The sequence below is a fragment of the Aethalodelphis obliquidens genome, unplaced genomic scaffold (assembly GCF_003676395.1).
Source record: "Aethalodelphis obliquidens isolate GAN/ISIS:26980383/991018 unplaced genomic scaffold, ASM367639v1 scaffold1, whole genome shotgun sequence".
NCBI classification, from domain to species: domain Eukaryota; kingdom Metazoa; phylum Chordata; class Mammalia; order Artiodactyla; family Delphinidae; genus Aethalodelphis; species Aethalodelphis obliquidens.
The window spans coordinates 3,801,326-3,826,650 of NW_020837945.1; the positions used below are offsets into that span (position 1 = coordinate 3,801,326).

Sequence of the window (25,325 nt, forward strand, 5' to 3'; positions counted from 1 at the left end):
CACACACACACACACACACACACACACACACACACACACACACACACCCCGAGGGTAAATGTGTGAACCACGTGAGTGTAAGTTTCGGGCATCCTGGCCCTTTACCCTCAATTCTTTAGTGCGTATTTCCTAAGAGTAGGGATGTTATTTGTCCACTGCACAGTTATCAGCTTCCTGAGTTACACTGGTCCACTTCTTTACTGCCCAGATTCCAGTTTCCGTCAGCCAAGCCCCTGAGGTCCTTCCTGGCAGTATTTCCCAGTCCTGTGTAGGATCAGATACTACCTCTTGATGGTCACATCTGTAGCCTCCCTTGGTCTGGAACAGTTCCACAGCCTTCCTTTGTCTTTTATGACCTTGACTTTTCTAAAACTTTCTGAAACGGGAGCATCTCCCAGTGAGCGGGGCGTGTGTCCAGAGTTGGTTCTGGTTGCAGCCGCTCGGGGGCATCCTGTTCCTGTGGAACCCCATGGAGACGCCCCCGATGTTCCCCGTTTGTCCCCTGTCTCTTTAGCTCTGTTGGCGATGACGACCGTCCCCTTGGATTTGTTCAAGAAGCAGCCTTCTGGGCCACAGAGCTTTACGCTGACCAGCGGGTCCTCCTCAGGCAGCTCAGCATTGGGTTCGGTCACTGCAGAGGTAGGACGTCATTCTCTACGATGCCCAGGCCCAGCTCAACCCACTCGAGAAAAGGGACATCTTCATTTATGTCTGTCAGGGTCTTGCTCTCGCTTCAGCGTAAAGCAAGAAGCTTGTCGAAGACCTGATGTTTCCTCCCAGGCATTTCTAGACGTGAATGGGTTGCTTCCTGCCCAGGGTTGCGTTGCACTGTCTACCTGACGTAACTTTCCGTGATGCCCTTTCACGCAGGCCTAGCCCAGAAAGGGCTCTTTTATTTCGTTTGGTTCTCCAGCTTTTGTTCCCATCATTGTGTGCTGAGTGGCTGGGTTTGAGCCTGGGTCTCATCATCCTGTGTCAGTTCCGGGGAAATCGGTTAATTATAAGTTACTTATGATACTAAGCGACAGCTAAAGAAATCAGAGGTTATCGCAAAGGCAGGCAGCGCACCGTGGCGGGGTGTCCGTCTGCGCTGACTACGAAGCATGTAACCAGCCCTCTCTGCAGTTTTCCTACATAGAACCCGGTGAGGCGAAATCCTGGCAACTGCCTCCATCTGTCCCTGCTGCAAAGATAGAAAAAGACCGCACGGTGATGCCATGCGGGACCGTGGTCACTACTGTCACTGCCGTGAAAACCAAGCCTCGCTTCGATGCAGGGAGGGCGTCCCCGCTGAGCTCCGGTGAGTTTCCTCCCCGCAGAAACTCTGAAGTCACGCCTCCCCTGTAAATGTCTTGCCTCTATAAACTGCAGAGCGCTGTAGGCTGCAGGATTTTCTGTAAGAAAATGTCCTGGTACGGGAAGAATGGGAATTGGCAAGGCTTCTGCATAGCTTTTTTTTTTTCAGACAATTACCTTTTTATCTTGTCAGACACATGACAAGCCAAAGCAAGGTTCAAACCTGTAGTGAATTCTGAAGGTAAGATCTAGACACTAGATGAAATATCCTGTTACATTAAGTACTCCATGAGGTTTACGTGGGGACAGCACACTATCTTGAAACATTAGATGTGAGCGGCCAGCATAGAGTTTCTTATGGTAAAAGCCATTCATTCGAAGGCTTGACGTGCAGTCATTTTACATCTAGCCGAATTCTGTACCTGTCCCCATGGCCACCGCCCTGGAGACAACTTCTGTAGAAGTGTATGATTTATTAGTTTTTTAAATTTATAATGTGTTCCTGCCTGTACAAGAGTATTATCATCCCAGAATAAATCACCTGGCACTGTTCTTGAATGCAAAACAGAAAGTGAGATTCCAGTTTAATCAAAAGGTTTCTGAAGTTTTATTTAAACCTGGGCTTCCAATGCCCCTTTTGGGTATTCCTCCCCTCCCCAAAAAAAGAATCAGAGAGGTTGTTAAAAATATCTTAGGGTTTGCCTCTTACCTTTTCCAACTGCATGAAGTAGAGTTGAAGTGAGGTGTGATTTCACTTCCCGGTAACTGTAAGAGTCAGACAGCTTTCGGAGGGCTGTTGTAATCAGGATGTCTCCCGGGCAGAATCTCCCCTGAGGACACCTGTGAAGGTGAAGGTCATCGAGAAGGACATCTCCATCCAGGCCATCTCCTGCCACGGCGCCCCCGTCAGCAAGATGTTCTCTTCCTCAGATACAGGTAACGCAAGGCCACTCGAGATGGTCCCCGCTCAACTCCTTCAGGCTCTGCCCTCGAGCCCCGCATCTGGTGAGAAGGACGCTTTTCCTTTGTAGAGTTTGGGGAGAGGTGTTTTAATAAAGTAAGTGAGGAACTAACTGGAAGGAGAGAAGGGAAATGGAAGTCGACGGAAGACCAGGTGTGGCGTGGGCATCCCTGCCTTACGTTTTAGGGAACACTTGAACAAAGGAAGCGCAAAAAGCCAGCTGTGCCTCACTGTGTCAAATTTCTGAATGTTATTTTTTCTCTTATTCAACGTACTAGTTCCACGGATGTCATAAAATAAGCAGGACTCAGGGGCCATAGTCATAAAGGCAACTTTATTTTGTCCCCCAGTGTCCCCTGAAACCTGTTTAATAGGGTTAGTCTCCCCTGGAACTCTGAAAGCAGATTTCCCACTTTTATGGTCGCCTGTGTCACTGTCTCTTGGAATCAGAGCATCATCTAAATTGGGGGGTTAAATTTTCTCCCTTCGCTCACGTGTGACCTGCAGTCTGAGAAGGGCTGGGTGGGCAGTTTCTCTCCACCGCCGTCCACTGAGTCCTGTTTCTGACCCTGCCAATGTCAAGGACAGGACAGGGAGGGATAGGCAGTGGGCAGGCAGCTGTCATGTGATGCCTGCTGTCTTGGGATGGCCGTGTGTTCTCCGAGCCTGGCGGAAGTGGAAAACTGCCTCTTTCCCTGTGGGAGCTTCCCTGGTTGTTTGGAAGCTGCAGGGTCCCCCCAGCTGCAAAATCCTAGACAGAAGCAGTGCCCCTCATTGGCCGCTCCTGGGGGCCCTGTCTCAGCTCTGCTTTGTACCACGGGGGCACCTTCACCGCGGGCTGACGTCCCTGCTGTGGCTCCCCCTCTGGTCTGTGGGTGCTGGCAGCCCACACCGTGCAGCCAGGAGCCCTGCAAGCTTCCTCAGGCACAGCTGGCACCTGGACGGGCTCGCCGAGGAGGGACAGAAGCTCTGGGCTCCGCGCCCCCCCGACTGGTGTCCCACGGCCTGGGACCCACAGCGCAGCCCTCTCCCCAGGCGTCCTCACCACATCCCGCTCTTCCCCCCGGGGTCGGCAGCCACAGAGTTCTCAGCCGCTTGGTCCCTTGCCACTGCCTTGGGAAATGTAGCATCTGTGTTTTTAGAGAGATTTTAATAGTATCTTACATCCAATGATTCCTAAAGGCTTTCTTCCATTTTATCACTTCCAACAGGCCTAGTTTCTTGAAACCAAATCCACCTCTGCTTCCGAGAAAGATGCTGGGCTGGCCTTCTCTTAAGGGCCTTTCTAAACCCTCCTGGCATTGACCTAGACATTTTCTAGGAAGTTCTAAGTTGAGAAATTTTTTTCTGTAAAAAACATTCTCAGGAATTAAAATTCCTTTACTACTTTGAGTTGATATCATAAATTTTTTTGTTGTTTAACTGAAAGTTATCATAAAGTTTTATGTGTATATGTTTACCAAAAAAAGTTGATCTTCCTTTTGTGGGATATCAATGTATGTTTTAAGTCATTAAAATATATACACACACACACACGCGCGCACACACACACACACACACACACACACACAAAATGTAGCATCTGTTGTCAGCGGGTCGAGGCCAGACTGAGAAAAAGTTCCTGGTAACATCCTGCCCCTTAATCCCATTGTCCTTTCCATCTTCCTGCAGCAGCAGACACCTTAGTGTGAGTTCCAGCAGCAGCTCTGCGTGGGAGAGACCTGGCGGGGCATCTCAGCTCCGCCGCCCACCTGGCTGTCTCCTACCTGCCCCATTTCTCAAATGGAAACTGAAAGGCACCTCCCTCAGAGGGCTTGGGGTTAATTACCTAAAATGATGTGCACGGAGCTCCTTGTAGGGCACAGGTCCGTGTTAAGCCCTCCCCGGATGTTGGCCCGGGTGTGGAATTAACCCTGGGAAGAAGCAGCTTCTGTGAACCAGCCCTCGGTCACCCTGAACACTAGTTTTTGTGTTAAACCACTCCTGGGAGGGCCAGGGAGTAGCTGCGTTGCCTTTCAAAGTTCACAGTCTCCCCAAAGCTCAGAGGTTTCTGTTTTTCAGCTCAATCGAGGCATATTTACATTCATTAAAGTGCATGATGTGAAGCGTACACCTCGGTGAGTGTGTGTAACCACAAAGCATCAGCTCCAGACCCAGGGGCGTCACCTGTCCTGCTCATGAAGTTTCCCCAGAACCCAGCCGTGGACACTTTGACATCCGGCCTCTGCTTCCTAGCTTCCAAGTCAGCTTGCAGTACTTGTGACGGGCCGGCTGCCCACGAAGTCACTGTCTGGCCCTTTACAGAAAATATTTGCCACCCCCTGCTTAAAGACCAAATCTGTCACTGCAGAAGTTCCTGCCAAAGCTTCAGATTTCGTTAACGTGCTTCACGCCCGCTTTTCCTCCGGCAGAGCTACTGGTGCTGAGCGGTGCCGACCCGGTGGCCGAAGTCGCCATCCGACAGCTCAGCGAGTCCTCGAAGCTGAAGCTCAAATCCCCGCGGAAGAAGAGCACGATCGTCATATCTGGGGTCTCCAAGGTGAGCCTCTGCCACTCGCCCCGCATCAGCCCGGCCCCAGCCCGAGATCAGCTCCGGCGAGCTCCACTCCCAAATGTCAGCTTACATTCCCTCACCCACGAGGGGTCATTCGTGACGCAGCTTATCCTGCTGAGGAAGGAACCTTGAAAGTTTCTGACCGGGGATGCCTTGGTTGTCGAGAGGTTGGTGAATCATGTGAAGAAAACTTATTGAAAGAGAAAAGACCAGCGTGATGTCAACTCCCCTTTGGGGCAGAACCTCCACCCTCGTGGCTGCCCCATCCTGGGGAGCTTTCACTTCACACATTACACGTTTCCAAACCGTTTCCATTCTGCAGTGAATGTGTATGCCTTTCGCGATCAGAGAAACGAAGCTTGTTTTAAAACTTATCCTGAGCCCCATTGCTTCCTTCTCCTGCTCTGTGACCTTTGTCCAGAGCAGCTGGCGGGTGCGAGGCGTCCCTGGCGGACGCCGGGCAGGCAAGGGCCCACATTACAGTCCCTTCCCCTTTTTAACGTTTCAGAACAAGCAAGGAGAATGTGAGCAATGGAGGGGCGGGTGGGACATTGGGTAGCTGGGAGAGGATGAGGAAGATGAATTTTTGGACACGGAGGGTGGGTTGATACTTTGAGGGCATGAGAGGGTGGGGCGGGAGGGCATGATGACAGTTGACCCCTTGGCTACTGGGAGAGGGGCCAGAACAGGTCCTGGGAGGCGCCAGAGGTGAGTCACCAATGTGGCCTTAGTTTCCAGGGGCCGGGTGAGTCTCTGGGCTTACCTGCGTGCGCTTCCAGAGGCAGCCAGCAGGGGGCGATGGCGTCCCTGGAAGCGCCTGGCCCAATGTCTGGGTTTTCTTTAGGATGAATAAATGAGTGAAATAAGGGCAAGGCTCGTGACCGTCTCCTCCTCTGTGCCTTCTCTGAGATTTTATTCTAGATCATTTAGTCCATCCAACCAACTGCAGTTAATATCTTTGCTGACGACAAAATTCTCCCAAACTGAGTCAGTGGGCACTTCTGACTTGGCTCAGAAAAGGGCAGTTGTCACCTGTCACTTAGCAGACTCTCCTGTGCAACTGCCACACAGATCAGGAACAGCAGACCGGCCCCCAGGCCCCCCCCCCCCCCCCCCCCCCCCCCCCCCCGCCCCCCGCCACCGCCATGTCCCTGCAGTCACTTTCCTGCCCTCCAGCGAACCACTTTCCCACCCCCAAGCACCTACATCTCTTTTACATATAAATATAACTCTTAGGATACAAAGTGCATAGCGGTCAGTTCCTCCTTGCAGGAAACACAAAAATGCTGTAGGAACAAAGGTTAAAGATAAGTCGAATCTGGCACCCCGGAGCTCACATCCTCTGTCACCCTGTCTGCCATCCCATACGTAGGAAGGATGCTCTTCCCCCAGACCCCCCCAGCCTGCGACCTCGGGCCGACCCTCTGCCACAGGAGACCTTCGTCCACTGCGTTTCAGCCCATGCTTCCCTTACCTGCCTCCTTGGAGGGCCGGGGTGCCTTCTGACGCTGAAACCGCCAGCCAGGATGTTTGGACAGGGCTGCTGAGGCTTCTCCTCGCCCGCTGCTTCCTCCAAGTATCCTTGGCATCTTCCTCACCCTGACTTTGTCTCTCACCCCCCGGGTAGACCTCACTATCTCAGGACAACGACGCCTCCCTGATGCTGGACTACGCAGCCTCCATGGACAGCACCTGCCAGAAGGGTGCCCCGGACCAGCCAGGGGCGGCCGTGGCCCCTGCCCCACCCGAGGAGGGGAAGGAGACCCCCGCAGGGGCCCGGCTGGCCCTGGAGCCCCAGGAGACTGAGCTGGATTCCTGGGACTTGGAAGAGGAGCCACCGGCCGGGGCCGGCGCGTGGGGTGGCCCGGCCCCGCGGGACCCCGCTGGGGATGAGCTGTCGGAGCACTCCCTGAGTGTGTCTGAGCTGGAGCCGGGCACTTCCCAGAAGCGTAAAGGTACCAGCCCCTCCCGTGCCTGCCCTGCCCACCCCTCCTCACTCCCCACCGCTCCCCCCCGCCCCACGGCTTTGCTCTCCTACTAGTTCCAAGCTAAGCAAGTTCTCACCCGCTGCTTTCCTTCCCTTCTCCTCTACAAGGGCACCCCACGCTCAGCGCCCCTACACCTGCAGAAACACCTGCGCTGAACATCCGAGCCCATTTAGAGCCCGTGGGCAGGGGCAGGGGGTGCGGGCTGCATTCAGAATCCTTCCCAATGTGAGCGGCCGGGTCGTCTCGCTTCATTTGTGGAGGCAACTCGTGTTCATGGCTAGAAGCGCCCCTTCCTCTGTCTGGGCACTCCTCCCCGCAGGAGTAGAAGTATCCAGAGCATTGAGAGGGGTCACCAAGAGCCAGGTACCACGATTGAGCCAAAGAGACCAGCCGGGCAGAGACTGGGCTTCCCTCAGCTGCGGAGATGGGCACCCCTCCCCTTGTGTGCCTCTCAGACTCCCCCCGCCCAGCGGAAAGCAAACCAGACTTCCCCACTCGACCCTGACAGGGTCCACGGGGAGAGGAGCTCCCTAGAAAATTAGCCATTAACTTAGTATGTGTGCAGTGGTGAGCGAATCACTGCATTGGAATAAGCGACCGTTTCCCGTTAGCGCTAATCAGTGCTATAAATCTGTAAACGTCTTCAACGCGTGCAGTTTCTCCCAGACGGCGCTTTGGCACGATGGTGACCTGAAGATACTTGCCGAGGGAATGTAGTCCAGAGGCTCGGGCCAGTTCTAGATATGAGGCTTCAAGACTCACTGAGTCTCAGCTCCCTCCTCTGTAAATGGGGATGTGCCCACCACGTGCGCCCACCTCCCCGAGAACCCCACCGGCCAGGCGGTAATAGGAGAGCCCCGTGCGGAGGACAGGCCGGGAGAGCCCAGGCAGGGGCCGGAGCCAAACCAGCAGTCCTGGGTGCAGCTCTGCACCAGGTCCCGGCTCCCCCGCGAGTGTGGACATTAGGAGTCTCGGCCACTCGGGTCGGGAGCCTTGGGGAGCTGCTCTGTTCTTGGTGCCATGGACCAGGGGTTCCTACGTGGGGTGATCGTGCCCCCTCCCCGGGGGGCACCGGCCATGGCTGGAGACCGTTTCAGTTGGCACAGCTGGGGGCAGAGGGTGCTGGGGGTTCCGGTGGGTTGAGGCCAGGGGTGGCGCTCAGCACCCCACCACAGCATCCCGTGGCCCCAGCGTCCCCAGGGCCGAGCCGAGAGCCCCGCCGGGGAAGGTCGGCAGCCTGCCTGGCCCTCCTCTTTCCCGTTCGCTTCTTGGGCTCCCCCATGACCCACCCCTCGCCGGAGCAGAGCGGGACAGGCGGGGTGGAGGCCAAGGAAGAGGCGGAGAGAGAGGAAGAAGCAGGTTCCTGGGTGTGATTTCCAGACCCTGCGATGGAGATCGGGCTCTATCTGCCTGCCTCCCGGGCTTGGCCCCTCATCCCGAGGACCCTGTCGGGGGGCCGGGAGCAGCACGGCAGTGAGCACCGCCCTCTGTGGTGGCTCCCTGGCTTCTGTTCTGGAAAAGGTGGCCCGGCCGCTGGTACACAGCCCGGCACGTGCCCCCGGCCTGGGCTTTGTCTTAGGGCCAGAGCAGCCCAAGGGGGCTCCCCTGGACCTGAGGAAGGCAGGTAGGCGCTGGGCAGGGTGGAGTGCAGGTGGGGTGCCCTGTCTGTGACCTGATGGACCAGCAGGCCACCTCCTCTTCTCACAGAACCCGCCCCCCCCCCCGCCCGCCGTCCGTTCATTCTGGAAGGCCGAGCCTCACCACCCTGGGCCCGTTCGGAGACCGCTGCTCCTTCATCCCATCCCTCCTGCCCTGCCCCCCTCCCTCCCTCTGCTGTCCCTTCCGGGGAGCTCTTTCCCTTGGGTTTCCGTCCTTGCTGTGTCCTGGCCACCCCGCTCCTCTCCCGTCACCGGCCAGGTGGATGACACCCTCACTCTTGGGGACCTGGTGCCGGCAGGTGTGCCTTTTGCTCCACCCTGCGGCCTGGCAGCTGGGGCCGGGCACGGACGCTGAGCCAGCGGTCATGCACCTCACTCTTAGCGCTGCACAGACCCGGGAGCTTTTAAAGGGACACACTGGGCAGCGTTTTAAAAATTGCTTTTCATTCCATTGTTTCCTGAGAGATTTGCACTCGGCATCTCTACGAGATACTGTCAGAACCTTAGATGATTACGCTTTATGGGTACCAAGTAGTTTTCCTTTTCCACCAGAATTTCTTCCAAACTGGTGATCTAGGGGGCAGCTCTGTGGAGTTTTCTCTCCTTTGTAAACTGAAGCCTATTTTTCAGTTCAAGAACCACCTGCATCCCCTGTCATAGGAAGGAGTTGGCTCTAGCTTTCCAAGACTGCCTATTTAGCATTCCCCTGGAACCCTGCTGATTGGAAATGTACGTGTGGTCATGATGCAGCCGGGACAGGAAATGCATTCCTCAAATTTGGTTTCCTTTTTAGCTTAACAAAGCATTGATGTGCTGGTACAAATACGTGAATGTACTTAATACAACCGAACTCTACACTTAGAACCGGCTACGATGGTGCATTTTATGTTATGTGTATTTTACCACAAGTGAGAACAGAAGCATTGGTGGAGACTCTGAAAAATATTAAAAAGGAAAAAACAAACCTCTCCAAGCAAACTGCGCAGTAACGTCTCATGTTGTGTATAACGCAAATGCTTCAAACTCTTACGTCTCTCGTTCTGATTTTGCTGTTGCAAACTTTTCTTTTCACCTCTTCCTTCTCTCCATCCCTGCTCATGCCCTTTAACTTAAGAGGATCGCTATGCCAACCAGAATTAATTGCCTACACAGTAAGTTATTTTTGTTTTATATATATATTTTTAATTAAGTATAGCCTTGCTATGAGAAGAGCACATATCGTAACTAAGCCGGAAGTTCACCCCTCCCCCTCTTCCTTTTCCCTCCCATCGCTTTCCACTTGGACCGTCCCCGGGTGCCAGTTTTCCCATCTTCCTCCTTCAAAGTGCCCTGGTCTGGTAGTAGAGGGTCATCATCTCAGGGGAAGGCATCCCTGTGTTAGCTGACGTGACAAAACCACCTCGCCAAGAAATTCAGACAGACCGACTCCCTTAATCGTCCTTGGTGCTAAAAAGTCGTCACTTCTGTAACTGGGCCTTCCGTGGTTCCCCTTGTAAAGCTGTTCTTTGGGCAGCAAACTATAATTTATAAGGTTGCTTTTGGTCACTGTTTTCCTACCTATGAGATGTTAAGATGCGTTCTTCAACGAGCAGTTTACGTCTGTTGAACTGAGACGAGTGGGAATAAATTTGGGAATGTCTGCAACGTTAAAGCTATAATTTAGAATAATTATTTTTCATTCCTTCATATATCTGTTTATACCTTAGCCTTATGATGTCTTTGTATTAACCTTTAGTCTTATGATTGTTTTTAGAACCCGGGAAAGATTTGTTTTCTTCCCTGTCCCATCTAAGATTTTGGTTCTTTGCCTGAAATTTCACATAACCTGTTTCCAGATCTTACCTTCAGGCATCTTTAAGATTGGGAGTGAGGCCTGCGTCTTGCTTCTTGTTGTGCGGATGAGGTAGCCCAGAGTGAAGGAGGTGGGCTTATTAAACCCAAACGGCCCCAGCGGCCTTGCCCCATTGACGTGAATTTCCCTTTCAGCAAAGGGTGACAGATTCTGTGGGCCCAGAGTCAACTGTGACATACCAAACTGGAGTTCTTCTCTCGGCCAGGGTTCTCCAGGGAAGCAGAACCAATAGGTTCTGTATTTCAAGGAACCGGTTCGTGTTGATGAGTCTGAAATCTGCAGGGCAGGCAGGAGCTGGCGCCGCAGTCTTGGGGCAGAATCTCTGCCCCGGGAACCTTCCTTTTTGTTCTCAGGCGTTCAGTGATTGGATGAAGCCCACCCACCTCACTCCGGGTTATCTCCTAGAGCTCAGGCACTGAGGGAGATCTGGACCACATCGACCAGGAGCCTTGCCCTGCGGCACTCAGCTCAGTACTGGGATGGAGTCACTGGGCGTTCTGGGACAAACTGGCACAGAAAACCGAGCTCCGATGTCCATTGGTCACAGCGGCGCCTTACGGCGCCACCTGCCAGCAGCCGAGGGGGCCCTGGCCCGTCTGAGCTACGACCTCACGCCCACCTGTGGTGCGGCCACATCAGCGTCCGCTGGGCCCACCTGTGGCCACGTCCTTCCGGCGTTACTTACCCCAAAGGTCGTGTGCTTTACTGGCCAAGTTTAAACGGACGATAACATTTTTATTTAGTCATGAAAATGGAATAACCTCTGTTTGTGCTGGTTATATTTCATGTTTGCTGAGTTAGTCTGTGCACCCTGGAGATGGGCTCACGTTGCTAGAATGTTCTGTCCTACCCAGGCCGCCAGCATGCCTCTCGGGAGATTTACATCATTCTGGAAAGCCCGTCAGAGTCGTTCCCAGAGAGCAGGGCTGTGCTCTGCGATCCCTCTGGGAGCGGCATCCGTCTCGCCCTCCAGAGGCTTCGCCAGCGGCCACCCGCAGACCGGCGCTCCAGACGCCTACTGGCCACTTCCAGCTCAGATGCCATCCTTAGCAGCACAGGAGAGCCAGGCTCGAGAGCACGGCTTTGTAGAGCAGAGCACGTCACCCCTCCAAGTCTCTGCTTCCCTATTTGTAAGCAAGAGATAAGAGCACCCTCAGAGGTGGCTGGGAGACGTAACCGGGGCCCCAGCCTGTAGATTTGCAAACCTCTGTGTCTCCCCTCACATGACTGTCCTCTGTCCAAGAAGCCAACGCCCCCACAGAAGCCATGACAAGTGGTGTCAAGTTAGGGGAAACGCGGACCTGGTGAGCCGTGCACGTGACCTCAGGACGAAGCACACCAGGATACACATGACAGCATCCGGTTCAGGCGGTGACGCTGAACAGGCAAAGTTAACAGCACAGCACACCTGCTCCAGAGGGTGGGCGTAAGGACCAAGAACAGAAACACCGCATGGCAGGCCTGTCGGGGCAGCACAGGTCCGCAGCCGACATGGCACTGGCTGGGGCGGGGACGCTGTTGAAACAAAGCACAGCCAGCAGGGCCGTTTAAACAGTTACGGCCAACACATCTCTACCAGCTCTGCTCCCAGGACGCAAGTCCTTGCTGTTTTATGTTAATGTGACGAGAATTTGAAGTTTAGGCGTTTCAGGTGCAATGTCATCTAAACGAGAGAAAGCGACCGCTCAGAAGTGTGCAGACTCCCTTTTTAAGGAGTTTTGAGCACAGCTGCCCCTTGCCTGTTCCTGTGTTCTGGTTTCTCGCTCAATCCAGGGTGCAAAGCCAGACCTTCAGAACCGGGTGCTGTGCCCTGCAGGCTAGGCTGCCATGTCCCCATCCCCCGTCCCGCATGGCCCTGAGATATTAAAACGTGAAGGGGCATCAGGAAACTATGTAGAAGAAAGTGAACGCCCTGCTTACCTTCTGCCCTCTGGTCTGGTCCCCGGTGCTGACGTCTGTGTCCTTGGCAGTTTTCCACGTACCAAGTACTGATGGCGGTTTGACCAGACCTTGGTGGGTGGTTTCCAGCCCCAGCTGCATGTTAGAAAGACCTGGGATTTTTTAAAAGATGCTGATGTCCAGATGTCTCCCAAGAACCCCTCACATCAGATTCCCCAGGGCTGGGACCTGGACGTCTGGAGTTTTTCCAGGTTGCTGCCGGACTCCAGCGTGTCTTGGGGCTGAGAAGACGGCTGTAGCATCTGCCCTCTGCCCTGATCTAACACGGGGCGTCCAGGGTCCGAGGATAAACAGGAGGACGTGGCCGCTGCTTCAGGACGCTCATCTTAAGTCACATCCTCCCCTGCCCTTTCTTGTCTGTGTTAGATTCCTGGGGCTGCTGTAACAAAGTACCGCAGATGGGGTGGTTTAAACAACAGAGATTTCTTCTCTCTGAGCTCTGGAGGCTGGAAGTCCACGATAAAGGTGTGGCAGGGCTGGTTCCTCCTGAGGCTACGAGGGAGAATCTGTCCCAGGCTCTCCCCCAGCTTCTGAGGGTTTGTTAACCATCGTTGTCACTCCGAGGCTTGCAGACGCATCACCTTGAGCTCTGCTCTCATCGTCACATGGCGTCTCCCTGTGTGTCTCTGTCCAAATTTCCCGTTTCTATAAGGACAGTAGTCATACTGGGTTAGCACCTGTCCTAATGACCTCACTGTAACTTAATTGCCTCTTTAGTGACTGTATCTCCAAACAAGGTCACGTTCTGAGGTGCTGGGGTTCGGACCCCAAAATAAGAATTCTGGAGGGACACGATCCAACCCATGACACCACCCCTGCTCACACCTCAGACCTTGGCTCCAGACCCCAGACTGAATTTCAGCACAGGGACGTGTATGACATGGGCTTTGCAGATGGAGCCTTCCAGGGGAGATCCTCTTTCTGCCGGGCTTCCACATCCCTAGATCTGCAGCTGGCCTGGGGGACGGACTGGTCTGTTCCCCTCTCCACACTTCCATCCCCTGCCCCCTGCCCCGGGGAGATGGGGGTGGGGTGTGGCATTAGGGTCCAGGTTAACGGAGTAGGTCCATCAGACCTTCCTTCCTCTCCTCTGTTCCGATGTGACAGCCCCCCATTCACGTGCTATTTGGGGGCTCCAAGCTTAACCCAAAGCAGGTACCTGGAGATCAGAAATACCTCCTAGGTCCCCCCCCCCACCCCAATCTGAGGTAACCTGGTCAGGCTGGGAGGCCCCGGGACTTGCAATATGCTGGGTAACTGACCGGTGGGCATCACTGCATCTGCCCCCGGGACTGGCCAGAGTCCAGAGTCAAGCCCTGTCGGTGGTGGTGACCCCTGCCGTAACACACCCTACCCGGTGGTTTTTTGAGATACGCTGCATCCTACAGGGATTGGAACGGCTCCCGGAACAGACCTTTCTGGCCCAAGGAGAAGCCCGTTGAGCCTAAAGCCACTGACACTTTTATACTCACCCTTCTGCTTCATCCCTTTGCAGCCTTCCTCAGCGCCCCCGTACACCGCCTCCAGCTTTAGACAATGGTAGAAAATGTCCGAGTGAGTCTTCGCAGTAGGTTGATTGGACCCAAAGAACAAATGAAAAACAAATCTCTTGGACAGCTTTGACCAAGTTAAACTCGGCCCATTCCTGGAGCTTTGAGCTGTGTTCTGCTGCTTAACCCAGGCAGAGCAAGTAGGACACGATCCTTTTTTTTTTCTTCATTGTTAATTGGAAAATTTCTTTTTTAAAAAATTTTTTATGGAAGTACAGTTGCTTTGCAATGTTGTGTTAGTTTCTACTGTACAGCAAAGTGAACCAGCTCTCCGTATACATATATATATATATATATATATGTATATCCCCTCGGACATGCATCCTTAAGTTCAGGTCCAGTAAATGGCCTCTTAAAGTCACGGGCGTGCTGGTTTTCCCGAGGTAAGTGCTGATTATGCAAGGGTCTGTGGACAAGGCCGAGTCAGATTCCACAACTGTCCATACATTTCACGTAGAAAAGCAAGTGACGCCTTCCAGCCTCCCGTCTGGATAAACCAGGATGGTTTCTGCGTATGTCGTAGGTGTTGAAGTATTCTTTGTATCTGTCGTGAAAAGAATGGATTTTGCCAAATTAGCTGTAAAGCTCCTTATTGAGTTGGTCAGGCCATTCTTTCAAAGTCACTAACACCTACATGCACGCGGTCATGGGTTTCCCAGCCTGGCTGGAAGGGCCCCCTGATCCCCCTGAGCCTTGTTCATAGGATGTGAAACTAGTTTGTGAAAATGGAAGCAGGTTAGTGGGCTCTGGCCATCGATATGTTAGCTGGCATTTAACCTTTAAGGAACCATTGCCGTGGAAATCATTGCCGCTGCTAATTTTTTTTCTATTTCATATTACACCACTTGACGTCATATACAGATAGGTCGAAGCAAACAAAATTGAGGGGTTTAGGTCTAAAGTGGTCAAGTAACAGACATCTCATGTGACTTAGCCTGATACACACGTGCTGGATCTGAAGTTGTAAAAGATCTTCCTCCCCAAAAGAATAAATGTTACTTAAATTTCCTAAGAGAGTGAATACCATTGTTCTCAGAGTCCTTAATTTGGTTTTAATAGCATGAGCGTCCTTTCTGGGGCACAAAGCACTCTGCCGTTTATACCCCTCCTCGTGATGGGGAGTCTCTGAAAGTCAGGGATCTAGACGCCTGCCTGGGAATGGACTCCAAGTGACCCACCTGCTCACTGCGCCTTGGAAGCACCTGTGCTGTGCTCAGGCCAGACCCAGCTGCCTTTCTTGTGCCAACAGGGAGGCGCGCTGCAGTCACAGGCTGCCTTCTATTAGAGTCGCTGGAGGGAGCCGCCTTCCTTCCTTTCCTCCTGGACGCGTCGCCCACCGGGCTTTTCACCCGCAGCCCCGCTGACCCCGTGCCTTGCTCTTGCAGGAGGGATTTTAAGGAAGGGCGCGAAGCTGTTCTTCCGCCGGCGGCACCAGCAGAAAGACCCCGGCCTGAGCCAGTCCCACAATGACCTGGTGTTCCTGCAGCAGCCGGCGGGGCTGCGGAGGAAGGGGTCGACGCTTGCCCGGTTCCTGAACAAGAAGCTGCTCTCCAGACACCGGGGCCAGAGCACTGCAAACGGCGCCCCCCTGGACCCCTGCCCGTAGGCCGGCGCGCGCCTCCTTCCCCGCGATGCTGCAGACGTGGACCCTCCGTAGCCACCCGCCAGGACACAGCCAGAGGGCCCGTGAGTTGTGGACGGCCTCCCTGTCCCCAGTCTAGCTGGGTTTTTTTCCAACAATTTCATCTTTTAAAGGGGGAAAAAAACCCAACAGAAAACATTCTGAGTCTCCAGCCAGGAGGTTTCCCCCGGAGAGAACCTACAAAGCCCAGTTTGCCACCGGAAGCCACGAGACCCGACGGCTCTGCAGCGTGGGCGGTGCTCGCGTCTAAGAGTTGAAGTTAAATGGGAGAAGGATATTTACCACTGTGTGAACTACGGAACTTACCATAAGGGGCTGTGGATGGGCAGGGGAGGGGGACAAGCTTTGCCCTCCATGCTCTAACTTTGGTCCGTGCCTGGACCACATCACAAAGAGGAGGCCGCCTCTGTGCTGTCACTGTGAACGGAATGGATGGGTCACCTCTCCTAATTGGCTGCTCAGAATAAAAAGTGCAGGCGGCCCTGAGTACTGAGAGGTGGGACACAGGCAAGAGAAATTACCATGGGAATGGAAACACTGACAAACGTAGGAAGACATTTGCCTTTGATATTAGCCATATAACTTGAAAAATTATGCAAATACTAAATATATCCTATGCATATTATGCTGAACACTTTTCTAAGTTTGCTTTGAGCCTATCTACGAGTGGGAGATATATAAATCCTTATGTGGTTTTTATATTTTTCTCTATAGCATCAGAGCTGTAATAATACGAACAGAGCAGCCAACACAGGGAATGTTTCTCTCCCGTCCGGCCTCCTTGTTCACAGAAGCGCCAAAAGATGAAGTTAGGAGCAATAGGCCACAGCTAGAGGGACACGGACACCACACACATATGGTTTTTCTGCAGTCCGAGGTTGTTTTGCCAAATATTGCCCATAGCCGAAACAAAGTACTTTTAGGGCAAAAGAGGAAATTATTTCATGTCTCAGATGTGAGTCTTAGGAATGGAAGTTTAATAACAAATGAGCCAAACATGCGTCACACTTCTTCTGTGAGCTCTTCAGAATTCTACTGTGTTTAGCAACTCTTGGGATGCCCTTGTTTTGATTTCCAGTGGAAAAAACAGTCAGTTCGGCACACGATGTTAATATCCCTACGTGTCTTCCAAACCACTTTCCTCATCTGTACGCCGTTACCCTGGGGTTCATTCACAATTTTCACATCGTCCACTCCTCAATGAAACACTTTTAGGAGACATGCTTATTAAAAAGCACTTGTTGGGCTTCCCTGGTGGCGCAGTGGTTGAGAGTCCGCCTGCCGATGCAGGGGACGCGGGTTCGTGTCCCGGTCCGGGAAGATCCCACATGCCGCGGAATGGCTGGGCCCGTGAGCCATGGCCGCTGAGCCTGCGCGTCCGGAGCCTGTGCTCCGCAACGGGAGAGGCCACAGCAGTGAGAGGCCCGCGTACCGGAAAAAAAAAAAAAAAAAAGCACTTGTTATCAGGGTGAAAGGTTTTGAGTAAGATTCATTTTCCTCCAATAAGATTTAAAGGCTACAGTGAAAACTTGGCTCCTGTCACAGATGTGAAATTGGGTGAGTTCCTTCCTATAGCTGCTTTTGTGAATCCTTAAACATATATTTCAGGAGTAAGAGAGCCATGGATGAGCAAAACCTTTATAAAAATCAAAATTATAGAATTTTTTCCTTTCCTTTTTTTTGAGGGAGAGATTAGAAAACTACATTAAGAATTTTGTAAAATGCACATTTAAAATTCTTAGGTATCCCAAGAATTATCGAGTAACTGTAAAATGACTTTTTCAGCATAGTTTGCTTTCAAAGATTATACTCCAATTATAATCGCTGTAAGTTAGCACCTGGTATTCCAAAATATAGTATATTCATACCAAGTTAGTCCCCATAGGCTAGTAATCGCTACTAGTCTTTTGGAACCGATGGTCTCATTAATGTTCTCTTCTACTTGAAGGATTACTGTTCTCTCTCATGTGGTCGACAGAACCTGTGACATTCCAGAATTAATTCTAAGAGGATATTGTGTGTCGAATTTCAGGCACTGATCAGAAGTAGTTAGTACAATTTGTTTTTGATTTGGAAATTCAGATGAACTTGATTTATTCAAGCGTGAAGGTGTCAAGAGTTTTAGATTCAAGTTTCTCGCTCTGAAAAGAAGTCTTAGCTGTTCCCATTCCTGAATGACCCCATGAGCATTCTGTTCTCTGCTTCATCCCTTTATCCGGGGCTCTGCTCTCTCAGCTTCCTCGTGACTTGAAACCTCTTCAGGGTCCCGGGCATGGGTCAGGTGGGCTGCGTCCACCCCGTGTGTGAGAAGCGCGTGGATTAACACGAGGGGGACAGTGTTGCTGGGAGATGCGTATTTCTTGGTGTCTGTTGGATGTACATCAAGAACCCTGTACATTTGAGTCAATCCCAGAGCTTACCCTCCAGACACACACACACACAGTCACCATCAAATGGCTTTTTCTGAAGTTGCGGAGGACACTAACGTAGCAGGGAATAGGATGAGAGAAAAGAAGCGTAGGGTCAGGGTCGCACCATGAGAACAGGGACTGTATCGATACTGTGAATGTTTCCTTTCCAAGCTGTTTATCCAGATCTGGTTTTTAATGATGTAGGATATTTATGTCAAAGTAAATGTCATAACATCAATCTAGATTATACACCAAATGCAGAACGTACTCATTTGTAAGCCACCTTATTCCCTTACCTTTTCCACATGCTGGAGTGTTCTGAGGGCTTTTGGTTTGGTTTCTGTTTTGTCTCGATGAAATCTTTGCAGAGTGGTGTTCTGAAAGCAGTTTCTCGCGAGCACTCATGTTAATGTGCGTCTGTATGTCCGGAACCAGCTGGTCACGTTGGTTTTAATGAGCTGTCAACAATTCTCCTGGATTTGTTTAAGGACGAGCCTGTGTTCTTCGCGGAGGAATGAAATGGACCTTTAGGGGTGCGTGTATGTTTTCATGTAGCGTCAACAGAAGTACCCATCTCATCGTTCCAGTTGAAAACCTGCCGTGAGGAAGAAGGTTTAGACCGAGCACTTTATTTAAATCAGGTCTCAAGTTTAAGTTCACAAGCGGCCCTGGATTCCTAGAGAGGGCTACCTGGCCCGCCGCTGCCGATCCGTCACAAGCTGGGTGCCTGTCCAGGTGTTTGACTGTTTCGCTGGCCACGCCTATAGAAGAACAGTGCAGATTTTCTTCTCGAACAGAAAGGGAAAGATTCATTTATGCTGCTGCCACTCAATTCAAGTGTTTTCTGAGTAACCATCTCGGCTCTCTTGAAACCTGACGGTGTAAGTTGGTGGATGTTCGAAGTCAGAACATTTAACTCCATCAGATGAAAAACAGATCTCAGCGCCGGCCTAGACCTGACGTCAGACCCTGCCTCTGCTGCCCCATACCTGCGAAGGCGTGATGACCAAAGTAGGCGGCACGGGGACGCCAGCACTGCTAATCCTGCGAAGCAAACTCAGGTTACACCTCTCTGGTTCCTTTTTTGGGGGGGACATTCCTACTTTCTGGATGAGGACGCATTTGAAATACAGCAAACTGCCCCATTCACCCAGCTGCCAACTGGTCAGTGACGTGCCGTTTATAATTTAGGCTTGTAGGGTTTTTCCCCCCCGATATCGTATCAAAGCTACATTTTTTTTTTTTTTTAAAGAAGAAAATAAGAGGTTTTCCAGGTATGTGGGGAGGTTTGGCTTGATGACCAAGTGTGGTGATGACTGTACCCGACGATGATTGTATCCCTGGGAAGCACTTTAAAAACAGACTGCAGTCCTGCGCCAGCCCTGTGCAGTTGGGTTCATGCGGGGAAGGTGTGGCTGGAACACGAACGGTCTTTGAAGGAAATAAACGTGCCCACGCAACACTAAACATTGAGTCGTTTTTGCCGAGTCCTGCGCTGTCCCCAGAGTCCAGCGGCTTCTCTGAGGCGCCGGAATCCTGGTCTTTCCTTTGTCAGGCGCCACCCTGGTCAGCTGGCTAAACCAGGAGCTGTCCTCCTAACAGTCTCCTCAGGTGATTTGTAAGTCACTTAGCACCTGCTTTAGGCCTGGGGCGAAAATCATTTACTAGACCGTCCATGTCTCCCGTGAACTTTGGGGTTCTGGTGAATTGTAGGTGCTGCCAGTCAGGGTCTGCTTGGCTTGCGTCCCCCAGTGGCCACGTGACCCTGTGTGATCCCCAGGGACCTTATGAGGAGTGCTGTCCCCTCGGGGCGTGAAGCCTTTATCCATCCATCGCCCTCGTTGTCATCGCCCCATCCCAGCAGTCGCCCGAGGGTGGGTGCACAGTGGACACCTGCACGGGGTCAGAGGGGCATATGCCAGGTGGGGCTCTGCGGTGGCTGGCATCCAGGCTGGCCTGGGCTCCTCCACCGTTACTGGGTGGGGACGGGTCGGCCGGGAGGGGTGCACAGACAGCGTCCTGCACCAGCCCTGCAGGCCTCACGTCTCTCCTGGTCATCAGCTTCCCTGTTTCAGCAGTTTCATCCCACTGATCTGTCCAAGCACCTGGCACTTAGAAAACTGGTACCCACCCCAGCCCCTCACCCATCCCCCACCCTTCCTCTCCGCTGTCCTGACCCTGCCTGTCCTCTCGGGTGTGGAGTGGTCACCTGAGGGCCGAGACTGACGCACAGCTCTGCATTTCAGAGGAAGAGTCTGCCCGTGCAAAGCCCCAGTGTTAGCGGGTCTCAGACCCTGGATTCTCTGCTCTGGACGTGGCAGGTGGCGATGGTGCTGCGACTGGTTTGGGATTAAGGTATCCTGGGGCCTGGGACTGGACTGCTGCTTCCCGTGTGGCCGGTGGTCCACTCTGCACTGACACTCTAGGAATCTGGAGGGACTTGCTGGATGGCCAGCTTTCCCAGCCTGATCTCCTGCGGTCACCTGCAGGTGCACACTGTTCTTGCCAATCCCCTCTGTACAGCCCAAACGTATCCACTTCAACCACCTTTGGGCATTCTGGAATGCACACCCCTCGGCCCCAGGATGCACTTCTCCCTATTCTTACGATCTAACCAAACACAAGCCCTGCTTTCTGCATGAAGTGCTCGGCGCCTCGGATGCCCCAGGGCACTTCCGTTGGCATCCTTCAGTCCCTGTCACTTGGCCTCACCTCACCCTCTCCTAGACTTGCACCCCAGCAAGAATGTAGGTGCCCGTATCCCCTGGGTCTAGGATGGTGCCCACTTAGAGCAACGATGGACATCAGCAGACAGCTTTATATAAGCTCAAATAGGAAGTCTGCTTCCTCCCATCCTACCCCACTCACCAGGGCCCAGGGTCAGGGGACAGAGCCAGACATGGAGGGGCGGCACGTGACAAAAAACGTGCTGCTCTTCATCTCGGTCACTTCCTACAATTATAGGGTGCTGTGAGTATATGTCAATAAATCGTTTATTAAAAGAAAATGCAGCTCGCTCACCACAGAGGGCTGGCCACCAGGACGAAGGACCTTGCACGGTGCCCGCCCTCAAGAGAACGCTGCCAAGGCCAGACCCCCTGAAGCACCAACTTTCACCATTGTCCACTGCTCACCTTGGCTCTGTAACCATGACTGTCCATAATGCAAATCGCCAAGCTGTGCCCTGCATGTGCCAGGCACTCAAAACTATTCATTATTGGGGCTTCCCTGGTGGCGCAGTGGTTGAGGGTCCGCCTGCCGATGCAGGGGACACGGGTTCGTGCCCCGGTCCAGGAAGATCCCACATGCCACGGAGCGGCTGGGCCCGTGAGCCATGGCCGCTGAGCCTGCGCGTCCGGAGCCTGTGCTCCGCAACGGGAGAGGCCACAGCAGTGAGAGGCCTGCGTACTGCAAAAAACAAAACAAACAAAAAACAAAAAAACTATTCATTATATTGATGTCATCAATATTTATAAAGTTGGATGCTTGCCTAGATGCCTTGGGTTACTTGGTATTTTAGAGAAATACCAGGAGAGAAAGACTCGAGATCACAGTGATTATAGCCAATACTAACTGAGCACTTACTATGTGCCAGGAATTTTGCAAAGTGTTTAACAGATACTGACTCCTATACTCTTTGAAGCAACCCCATGAGTTATGATCTATCTCTGCTTTACAGATTAGGAAACTGAGGTACAGGGAGGTTAGGTAACTTGCCCAAGATCACACAGCTGATTAGTGGCAGAACCAGAATTTGAAGCCAGGTTGTCCAGCTGGAGACTCCATGTTCGTGACCACAAGTCTCTACTGCCTTGTGTCAACTGGAGAGACCAAGGACTTGTGGCCTTATGCAGTCTCTCCTGAACTTTAATGCTCCCTGTTGTGGGTGAGAATGATGGAAAGTGAGATGCACTGCTTTGCACACAGTAGGAATGAGATTATTTGCTGATTACTTCTCTCTTTATCTGGATGGGAAGAATTAGCCAGAATGAAAGTAGAAGCTAAAGGTGGTGTAAAGAAGTGAAGCTTAGGATATGTACATCCATAATGTCCCCTAGCAAAGGAGTTTTATATCTAAATTAACAAAAAACCAGAGCTGATGAGACAAGTTAGTTGGAAAGTACACGTCAGGCAAGCCAATGTCAGGACTGAGGGCATGACACCCAATCTGGGGCCACGCGGTAAACTGATGACATCTTAACGTCACAGCTAGTCTCTGTTCAGGAAGGAAAATCCACTGACAATAAGGGAGGCTCTTCCCTATTTATGATTTTTTAAAATTCTCCCAATTTATTTTTAAAAATTCCAAACCTACAGAATGACCTACATACCCTTCACCTAGATTCCCCAGTTTTGCGGCATTTGCTCTATCCAGCATCTATCGGTCAATCGATCAATTATTGTTTGAGGACATCATGTTTCACCCTAAATTCTTCAGAAGACTTTTTCTAAGAACACAGGCATCTTCATGTCATAATTCAATGCAATGATCACGTCTGGGGAATTTAGCATTAATGTTTAAAAATTTCAATTTAACATCAATGCAATACTATTATCTAGTATCACAGTCTATATTCACATTTCCCCGACTGCCTCCATGACATCCTTTATAGGTGGTTTTCCTTTTTTTCTGCCTGGAATTCAGTGAAGCCCTGTTGCATTAGTTGTTAACAATGAGAATTTGACACTTTCAGCAACAAACCTTTTTTTTTTTTAACTTTAGAATTTTGGCTACAAACCTGCCTTAAAAGGAATTATTTCCAGCCCTCACAGACAGAATATAATGAACAGGCTGAGATTTCTTTTGAAGATGCAATGACCTTGGTAAAGTGGACCCAGCCCTGGGCTACATGTGTTGCTATGAGAAATGGCTTTAGGGGGGTTGAGGTCTTGTCTGCTTTTCCACTCTGGCTCTGACCTGACGCTTTTTTCTATAAACGACCTGCTTTTGTGCCTATATGACAGTAGATACTTAGTGTGCAGAGACCAGAGAACCAGCCATCTGGGATGAGAATTGTGAGTGATGTCACCAGAGGGGTGGGTGTGTAGGTGGGGGGAGCACATTAGCTGTCGTGGCCAGTTTGGGGCTCTTGGGAGTTGGGGCACATTTGGGCAAAGACCTGAATGACGGGGAGATGGTGGTGGAGAACCTGGGAGCGTGTTCCAAGACAGTGGGAATGAGTGCAGATCTTCGGAATGTGTTGCAGGAACAGAAGCCTGGCGGCGGGCTGGGATTTCACCGCTGGAGGCGGAGTGGGGGCCACTAGCAGGGTGGAGGTGAGGGGACACAGGTGAGGTGATCTAGGTGTAGGAGGCTGTGGTGTAGACCTACCGTGCCACTGGGAAGCCACGGCAGAACATCAAGCATGGGGGGTGGCGAAATGAGCCCCGGCAGCACTGCACACTCTGCAGGCTCCCTCCCCACGCCCTGAGGATGTGCCCTGCTGATGGGTACTTCCCTGGCGGTCCAGTGGTTAGGACCCCGCGCTTTCACTGCCGAGGGCGCAGGTTCAATCCCTGGTCAGGGAACTAAGGTCCCACAAGCCAAAAAGATCAACCTCAAACACATACCAATACAAGTGAGTCTGGCTGAAGGATAAATTCCTGCAGGCGGGACTGCTGGGCTAAAGGCTACGTGCATCTAGAATTTCTGTGGATATCAACAAATGGCCTGGATGGAGGCTGTACCCGTTAAATCTCCCACCCGGAAAGGATGAGAACATTTGTTTTTCCACAGTCTCTCCAAAATCATGCTATTCAACTTCGAAAATTCTTTGCTAATGTAATGGATAAAAATGATCTCACTGTGATTTTGCTTTACATACATGGCTGCAGCAATATAGTTAGTTGACTAGCACTTCCTATGCTTATAGGAGCCATTGCATTTTCTGTGCACGGTCCATAGACTGTTCATTTTTCTCTTGGGTTCTTTATCGTTTTCTTAATGGTTCTTAAGAGCTTTACATATACGAGGGGAACGAGCCCTTTCTAATATCAATTTCAAATCATTTCCCTCTGTTCGGCCCCTCTCTTTGACTTTGTTAACGAAGGCTTTTTGTCAGGCATAAATGAACAAGACAGCTTACATCTCTGAATATGAAAGGCCAGGACTAGATAAGCCATCCCTTTGGTCCCTTCTATTTCTAATACTTTGTGACTGGTGGGGGTCAGGAGGCCACACCAGCCCCCAAGCTTGGGGTGGAGGGAGGGGCAGAAACACTCAGTGCCAGGGAGCTCTCTGGCCTCAATTTCGCAGCCTGGGTCTGTGTGCAAACTTTGCACAGAGCAGTGTGGGGTAGTGGTTACGGCGGGGACTTCGGGGACTCACTGGGCCTGGATTGAAATGCTCCGCTCTCCGCTCACCAGCGAGCTGCTCTGATTCATGAAATTGGGGGGCAGAGCAAGGGCTTCCAAGCGTTCACTGTGTGGACAGAAAGATGACCAAGAATGGCAGCAGTCCATGGGCTAGATTCAGAAATCATTATGCTTGGGCAGCAAATCTTAGAACTGTTTTAAAGAAAAGTTCGACCCCCGCTCGCACCTAACCCTCTCAGCCCCCTCCAGGGAATTCAGGCTCGACGGAGCCATCAGAAGAAAGGTACTGGGTGTGGGTAGGGGCCCTGCGCGAGCTGCCAGCGCAAAGTTGCCGGGGGTGGCGGGACCCGGCTGCGCCACCGGGTAAGGGGCCGCGCGTGGCCGCACGACGCTCCCTCCAGTCTCAGGGAGAGGGCAGCCGGAACCCGCCCCGCTTCTACTCGCCGATCCGGATCCACGCCACTCGCTCACCGCGCGCCCCGTCCACGCCTCGCCGCTGCCCCGTGCACGCCGCCCAAGCCCCGCCACAGTCCTGTCTACACCGCTCCGGCTCCCCCTCGTCCACGCGATCCGCAACCCCGCTGCCGCGTCCACCGCAGCCGCTGCCGCTCCCCTGGTTTGTGCCACCTTCTCCTCCGTCCACACGACCCGCGCCCTGCTGCTCGCTGGTCCATGCAGCCCGCTCCACCGTTCCCCGTCCACACTGCCCGCCTCCGCGCCCAGGCCGTCCGCTCCGCGTTCACGCCGCCCGCTTCCCGTCCACACCGCCCGCTCCTCCGCCTCCCCGTCCACGCCGCCCACTCCCAGGCTCTCCCGTCCACACTGCCCGCTCGCCTGCTCCGCGACCACACCGCCCACCCCTGGTCCAGGCCGCCAGCTCCCCAGCTCTCCCGTCCAGGCCGTCCGCTCCCACGCTCTCGCGTCCACGCCGCCCGCGCCCCGGGAGAACTACAACTCCCACAATGCCTTGCCACCGCCCCCCGGCTTCCGGTGCTGCGTAGTTTCCGGAGCGGATCGCAACCCGGAGTCCGGATCCGATCCCGCTCTGCACATTCCAAAGGCAGGTAAAGCCCGGGCCCCGCGCCCTCCGCCCGCCCCCGCACGCGCCGCCCCGGCCCGGCCCGGCCCGCCGCCCCCGC

At 52.7% G+C, this 25,325-nt stretch overlaps 2 protein-coding genes and 1 long non-coding RNA gene across 5 annotated transcripts in view; 2 read left to right on the forward strand and 1 right to left on the reverse strand.

Moving 5' to 3' along the window:
- Positions 1-16,707, forward strand: part of C2CD2 (C2 calcium dependent domain containing 2) — a 60,353-nt gene extending 43,646 nt beyond the window's left edge. Inside the window, exons 9-14 of one of the 3 annotated variants that reach the window (XM_027091747.1) lie at positions 515-639; positions 1,126-1,300; positions 2,119-2,232; positions 4,669-4,796; positions 6,439-6,766; positions 15,068-15,412. In XM_027091747.1, coding sequence (XP_026947548.1) covers positions 515-639; positions 1,126-1,300; positions 2,119-2,232; positions 4,669-4,796; positions 6,439-6,766; positions 15,068-15,288 — 1,091 coding nt within the window. In that variant the 3' untranslated portion in view covers positions 15,289-15,412. Of the gene's footprint in view, positions 1-514; positions 640-1,125; positions 1,301-2,118; positions 2,233-4,668; positions 4,797-6,438; positions 6,767-6,906; positions 10,103-15,067 lie in introns of those variants that run through there. The other 2 variants (XM_027091815.1, XM_027091662.1) reach the window with 2 other exon arrangements.
- A 4,729-nt stretch (positions 16,708-21,436) lies between these two features.
- Positions 21,437-25,113, reverse strand: LOC113612375 (uncharacterized). The gene is made up of 2 exons (XR_003429845.1): positions 25,045-25,113; positions 21,437-24,292 (listed from the first exon to the last, which is right to left on the reverse strand). It is a non-coding gene; the product is annotated as an uncharacterized LOC113612375 (long non-coding RNA).
- Positions 25,114-25,165: 52 nt separating this feature from the next.
- PRDM15 (PR/SET domain 15) overlaps positions 25,166-25,325 on the forward strand; it is a 56,759-nt gene continuing 56,599 nt past the window's right edge. Inside the window, exon 1 of the mRNA XM_027091928.1 lies at positions 25,166-25,246. The gene's annotated coding sequence lies outside the window, so the exon portion shown is untranslated. The remainder of the gene's footprint in view (positions 25,247-25,325) is intronic.